This window comes from Hesperophylax consimilis, chromosome 15, assembly GCF_061612785.1.
Source record: "Hesperophylax consimilis isolate HC1 chromosome 15, BYU_Hcon_1.0, whole genome shotgun sequence".
NCBI lineage: Eukaryota > Metazoa > Arthropoda > Insecta > Trichoptera > Limnephilidae > Hesperophylax > Hesperophylax consimilis.
The window spans coordinates 13,004,289-13,010,865 of record NC_142850.1 but is presented as its reverse complement, the minus strand read 5'-3'; the positions used below and the strand labels follow the sequence as shown (position 1 = coordinate 13,010,865).

Genomic DNA, 6,577 nt, shown 5'->3' with positions numbered 1-6,577 from the left:
TATTAATATATTATGAACCTTCCACAATAGGCTTTCGTTTAGTTTGGGAGACGCGGCGGGACGCTATCTGCAAGGGCTTGGCCTGATATACAAACCATACAGCCTCTATTGCGTAATGGTTTCCGCATTTGAGAAAGTTTAAATTAATTTAGAAGAGATCCATGGAAATTGGAAATGCTAAACTATCTAATAGATATTACAATATATGTCAAACCGTCTATCTAGTGTAAAAATTTCCTAAACGACAAACAGTAAATTGGCCAGGGGAGCTTTTTCTGATATTTTTCGCAGTATAGGTTACAAGAATTAAAGTATTTTTCTAAAAATGTGGATAGGTTACATTTTGGATTACTTACTGGCGTAGGTGGATCACTGAAACCAGCCATTTTTTAGTTTAACCCAGTCCTAACCGACAATGTAAAAAACGAAAAAATGTCATTTAGGACAGTTTTATACAAGATAGATTAAACTTTGTACATAGTACTAGGACAGAGATCGGCAGACTTGTCAAGGAAAAAGGATAACAAATTAACAAATGTATCAGAGAGCTATAAAATGGGGGTGGCTAGAGAATTTATGAGAAAAAGGAAACCGATCCTTCAGAGTATTTTCGTATCCTGAAGGGTGGGGGGATGGCTAAATAAAAATAAATAACCATTTTCATATAAAAAAAAAAACTTTTAAATTATCATTTTATGTGAATGAGTACTGTACAAAAAAAGCAAGAATATTTTTGTTTTCTTTCTTATATGAAATCAGTCCCATTTGCTCCCAACCGTCTGGAGCCAGTGAGACTATGGAATACCCAAATGGGGCATGTTGTGAGGATGAAGGTAGTGAGAAGGGTAAGGAGATGGAGAGGAGGAAGGTGGGAAAGTACCTGGCTATTCAGATCTGGTTACACAGCAATATTTCTAACAAAATCTAGCTGAGTTGGCAACACTAATGCTTTTCGAGTCAAAGTTCGTACAAATGTGAATGCTGTCCGGGGGCCCAACTGCTCCCGACTGTCCAGAGACAGTGGGTTTATGACATCCTCATTGGCGTATGTTGTGAGGCTGCATGGAGTGGGAAAGGAACTATTCAAACCTAGTCACAAAATACGTACATTCATTTCTAGTAACGTTTTGATTCTGAGAGAACCTACCACTCTGGTATATCATTTCCCCGTTCTTCGCGAGAGCCAAGCACTATGCTTCATAGATTAGCACTGGTGATGAGTATTTCATTGATATTAACTCAAAAAGAGTCTCGACTTTACTATAGTAAAGTAGTTAGTATTATTTGGTGGTCGGGAGCATTCTTCCTGAATACTTGGAACTCTTGTACCGTATTCACATTTATAAACCAATGAACATTCTAAAGCAAATTATGTTTTGCGAACGAGGTACAACCATTACATAAATTAACTGTTCAAAGAACCGTCAATAATAAGATTAATGCAACTGGGTCCAAAAGGGGAAGCCGTGTATCATAGCAGAGATGAAAGGGTATTCTTGATAATAAGACTACAAGACGAAGAAGTATAGATTGCTATAGGGAGTGAGGCAAACACAATATACTTTGACCATGGAGGAAGGCAGAACTAAACTGGCAGTAGCGGAGACGTGGAGACTCTTCCTGATGGCTGCCTAACCTGATGATAGAATCGAGAATGGTGAGTCTCAAACATGTACACGGTGTCCAGAAACTCGTAGTCCAAGCCAGAACCTTCACATTTACACCCGTATTCAGAGTCGATCCTTTAGTTCAAGAAACCTTCCTTTCCTTTAAAAAACACCGTTTTATATTCAGAGACACGCCTAAAGTCGGTGTGACGTCACTTAGTAAGGAAGCTACCTTTCTCAAGATTTCAAAAAAATTTGTATTCAGAGACGTCACTATGGAAGTCTCTACGACACTGCGCACGCGCATACTTGCTTACTTTGACTTTTAGCTGTCAAAACTCGAGGTTGGTGGGTAGGGTACCTTTGCCTTGCTAAGTCGGTGATTTGTTCCCAGTTGTTGCGGTTGTTGCTGTTGAAAACATAAAACAATGGAGATGCAGATTATGGAAATGGAGATCATGGAAATGGATAACGAGTTTTTGGATTACATCGTTGATCCATACAATACACGTGACGACGTTGGCACGGACAATATGGGCAGCGTGCGGCGTTATTTACGCGATTTTGAAAATCCCGTGGAGTTTTACAGTGACCGGCAATTTAAGGATCGTTATCGGTTGGAGAAAACAACTGTAATGCATATATTAATTCCTCTATTATTTCCGAATTACGCTTTAGTTAATAATAGAGGCTTGCCCATACCTCCTGTTATTCAGGTAGCTATCGCGCTGCGATTCTACGCTACTGGTAATTATCAGGTAAATGCGTCTTTTTTACTAGATATCTATTGTCAAATTATGTTCTACTTTTGTGAAACGAAAATATTAAATTTTGTGATGCTGAAACTTGTTATTTACATTATGTCTGTACTGATTTGAAATCGACAAAGAATGAAAGAATGCATATATTATTTAATGAAAACATGATTTCAACCTAAAATTAACCAGATGCCCTTAGATGTACAAAATATCTAGATGGAGTGTTCATCTTGTATTATTTTCAATGTTCATTAACTACCTACATATTTTTATATGATTCCAGATTGTTGCGGGAGATCTACACAAACTGAGCCAACCAACCTCCAGCAGAGTAGTGCAAAAGATTTCCTCCAGATTGGCGCAACGGATAACTGAATTTATTCATTTTCCTCAACGGCCCCAGGACTACGCTGAAAATCGGAAACTCTTCTATTCAAGAGCCCAATTTCCAGGAGTCGTCGGATGTATTGACTGTACACACATTGCCATCAAGAGCCCAAGCCGAACAATAGGGGAATCTTTTCGCAACAGGAAAGGATGGTTCTCCTTGAATGTGCAAGCTGTGTCAGGTCCACGTTTGGAATTTTTGGACATAGTTGCCAGGTGGCCTGGTTCTACCCACGATTCCAGGATATTTCAAAACAGCGCGTGCCGCCTAAAGTTTGAGGAGAAAAGGATTACAGGCATTCTTCTCGGGGACAGCGGATATGGCCAGACAAATTATATGTTCACACCAGTATTAAATCCTGCAAATGAAGGGCAAGAAAAATATAATAAGGCGCAAATTTCCACACGGAATGTAGTCGAAAGATTATTTGGTGTATGGAAGAGGAGATTTCCTTGTCTGAGGAGGAAATTAGAAAATAAACTAAGTAATACTACAAACATTATCGTTGCGTGTGCCATTTTGCATAATTTATGTATATCGTCAAACGACCAGCATTTTGGGCGGTTTGAGGGTATAAATATACCTGTCAATTCGGTGGTGCAGTCTGCTTCAGGCAGAACGATAAGAGATGCATTTATCCAAAGACATTTTACGTGATGTGTAATGAACTGTGAAAGGACACCATATATGTAATGAATAGTGACGTCAGTAATTGTGCCGTGTAATGAACTGTGAAAGGACACCATATCTAATGTATAATAATTGTGCTGTGTAATTAACTGTGAAAGGACACCATATATAATGTATAGTAATTGTGCTGTGTATTGAACTGTGAAAGGACACCATATCTAATGTTATGACTAATGAAGTCATATTTTTTAATGCATAGTAATTGTGCTGTGTAATGTCATGCTGTGAAAGGACACCTTATCTAATGTAATGAGTAGTGAAGTCATATTTTTTATAATATGTTATAATTATGCTGTGTATTGAATTATGAAAGAGCACAAGGGTTTATCTTAAATATATACCTATGTATGTATTAATAATGTCCATTATCAAAAAAATTGAAACAGAATGGAAAATAAATAAAACATTTATTGGAGATTAATATATTTTTTATTCATATTTATTTATTGGCGAGCTCTTTTTCCAATTCTGCCTTCGCTCTTCTTATTTGTAGTTCTATAAGTTCGTTCTGCAGACGAGCTCCTTTCGACTGCTCCCGAGCAGTCTCGATCTGCTCCCGGGCAATCTGCTGGGCAGTCTCCCTCTGCTCCCGGGCAGTCTCGATCTGCTCCCGGGCAATCTCCTGGGCAGTCTCCCTCTGCTTCCGGGCAGTCTCCTTCTGCTCCCGGGCAGTCTCTCTCTGCTCCCGGGCAGTCTCCATCCTTACTACGTGCATTTCTTCATCGTACTTTGTTAGATTGGTGCTTCTGAGGCAACGCACTTGGCCCTCGTCCCGAACCACCTGCCCACTAGATGGTATCAAGTCTGAAACAACACAAAATTACAAGCTGATTAGTGAAACAACACAAAATTGCAAGCTGATTAATCATCAATGTAAATAACAGGTTTATTTGTGTAAATAACACTCTGTGCCCCATGACATAGTGCACAGTCGGGAAACACGCCAAACACGCGCCCAACATATTTATTTATTTACACAGTAAAGTAAGTAAGTGTAAAGTAAATATAAAGTGCAAACTATAAATTACAAGTAAAAATTAAAATTTAAAGTAAGAAAAAAAACAGTAAAAATGTAGAAATATAAATTATCTCTAAAAGGTACCCACAAAGATTTGAATATAAAAAGTAAGAAATCCTGGATTATGTCATCCGATTTGATAAATTTTTCAAGTACCTATGATTTCTAGTACATTAAATAGTTTTGGAGTGCAGTACTGGTAGGCATATTATGTTTACATGATGTATTATCGTGGTACCTACTAGCAAACAAATTAAGTTTAATGCATCTTTTGTATGAGGCCAGATTACCGACGAAGTGATCGATATTAGCATATTCATTGCATGTACACGGATGACATTTGTCATCAACAGCTCGGCTGTGGAACGATTTGCTGGCCTCTGTTTTTCCTCCCTCCTACAACATTGGTCTCTTCAAGACCCATTTTCACTCCTTCCTCAAAAACATTCCCCACACAGCATCTTCAACAGGGCCCCTCTTTCTTTATGGTGGAAAACGAGAGGTTAAAGTAAAGCTCTCCGAACTCCGAGCATTATTTGAACCTTTGTACGAAAATGCAAGTAATCACAGCAAATAGAGAGGTAAATATAGTCACCTTTCTTGGCTATAATGCGACGTGTCTTCGTCTTGAGCTGGGGCGTTGAACTTTCCTCCGGTGTTTTTGTTATATCTGAAAATTAAAAACACTTTTGCAATATTTCTATCTCGAAAATTATTTAAGATTTAGCATGACAACTGATAAAATTATGTAATAAGTTCCTACAGAGAAATGCGAACACTACCATCTAACAACAAATCACATTTTGAATTGATAAGAATCAATTATATTATCAAAAATTGACTTACCAAACACCGGCACTTCCGTCGACTGGTCAGTCCATGGCATGCTGAATAAAGCAGACGTGCTGGTGCTGGGCACAGCGGTATCTGAAACTTAAACAATACTTTATAAGAAATAAGGTCAAAGTTAAATAAACAAGTAGCCAAAATATTTCACATAACTTTCTTAAACTAACCGCGATCGCTGTCGTTGCTAAAGCTCAGTTCAACGTTGGTGGCCAAGTCCAGCACGCTGTCAACGGGATGATGCTCATCAGAGACAGTTGGCGACAGCCTGCCCCCTCCCGTCTTCATCCTGCTCCTCTTTTTCTCGCAGAGCTCCATCTTCCTTTTTGACTTAATGTTGTCCCAGCATTTCTTAAGCTGCGCTTGGGTCCGCTAAGAAGGAATTCAATAATACAGTATTATAATAGTATTACGGAATCGGAACAATAGAAGAGTATGTATATGAATGAAAAAAGAGTATCCCTGTGGGGAAACGGCGTGATGGCTAGTTAGTATTTCAATTACAAAAGATACAAACCTTTTGATTGCCGGCGATTGAGTTGAAATCATCTGTCAACTTGGCCCACGCATTTTTCTTCTCGCCAAGTTGCAGATGATTAGTCGAAATGCTGGCAACGGCAGGATATGTGTTTATTAAATCTAATAAACATTGCCTTTCACTCGGCGTGATTATAATACGAGAATTCATTGTTTAAAAAGGAAACTTTCGAGACACTCAACTGAAGATGTAACAGAGACTTTTGACAGGCCGATGTTATTTACTTATTTACGACAGACGCTTGAACTAAATCCATAGACAACAGCATAGATAAACACACAGATTGTCCCAAAACGGGGCATGTTGTTTCCGTAGAAGCAGGACATCGACAAGTTTCGGATGACGTCACACCTTTCTTTCGGCGTAGACAAAAGGTCTCTACCTGAGGAAAGGAAGCTCAAAGTGTGGACTCTGTATAGAAGCGTTAAAGGTAAGGACGGTTCTTACCTTTGCTTAGGTAAGGCTGACACTTGACTTAGACAACTTTAAGGATCGACTCTGAATACGGGTGTTAGAGTCAATTTTGTTTTATATGTACCTTTCTTGATTTGAGTTTTCGTTTCGATTTTGTTTAAAATTTTTAAAAATCAGTCAAAATTTTTAAAATGCGTCGGAGTTGACGAAAGCAAAAAATAATTGAATTCACAGATTGAACAAAATAGATGTGATGTGGGGTAACCGGGAAATCAGGACAGCGGCAATTCAAAACTAAGTTAAATAGGTTATTTTAGT

The 6,577-nt window shown here is 38.5% G+C and overlaps 1 protein-coding gene across 1 annotated transcript; it reads right to left on the bottom strand.

Annotated features, from left to right (window-relative positions):
• Positions 1–3,866: 3,866 nt before the first annotated feature.
• LOC149417329 (uncharacterized) lies at positions 3,867–5,600 on the bottom strand. Its single transcript, XM_089639981.1, has 4 exons — positions 5,478–5,600; positions 5,308–5,388; positions 5,057–5,131; positions 3,867–4,247 (listed from the first exon to the last, which is right to left on the bottom strand). Exons 1-4 carry the CDS (start codon positions 5,593–5,595, stop codon positions 3,883–3,885), a joined length of 639 nt encoding a protein of 212 aa, XP_089496107.1. The 5' UTR covers positions 5,596–5,600; the 3' UTR covers positions 3,867–3,882.
• Between the last annotated feature and the right edge of the window lie 977 nt (positions 5,601–6,577).

What these genes read in the sequence shown, in the direction of transcription:
- LOC149417329 (XM_089639981.1), bottom strand. Translation starts at nt 5,595, where the DNA reads ATGAAGACGGGAGGGGGCAGGCTGTCGCCAACTGTCTCTGATGAGCAT. An exon ending in TAGCAACGACAGCGATCGCG is followed by an intron (nt 5,389 to 5,477) that starts GTTAGTTTAAGA and finishes TTTAAGTTTCAG; the next exon opens with ATACCGCTGTGCCCAGCACC. An exon ending in TCGCATTATAGCCAAGAAAG is followed by an intron (nt 4,248 to 5,056) that starts GTGACTATATTT and finishes GTGTTGTTTCAG; the next exon opens with ACTTGATACCATCTAGTGGG.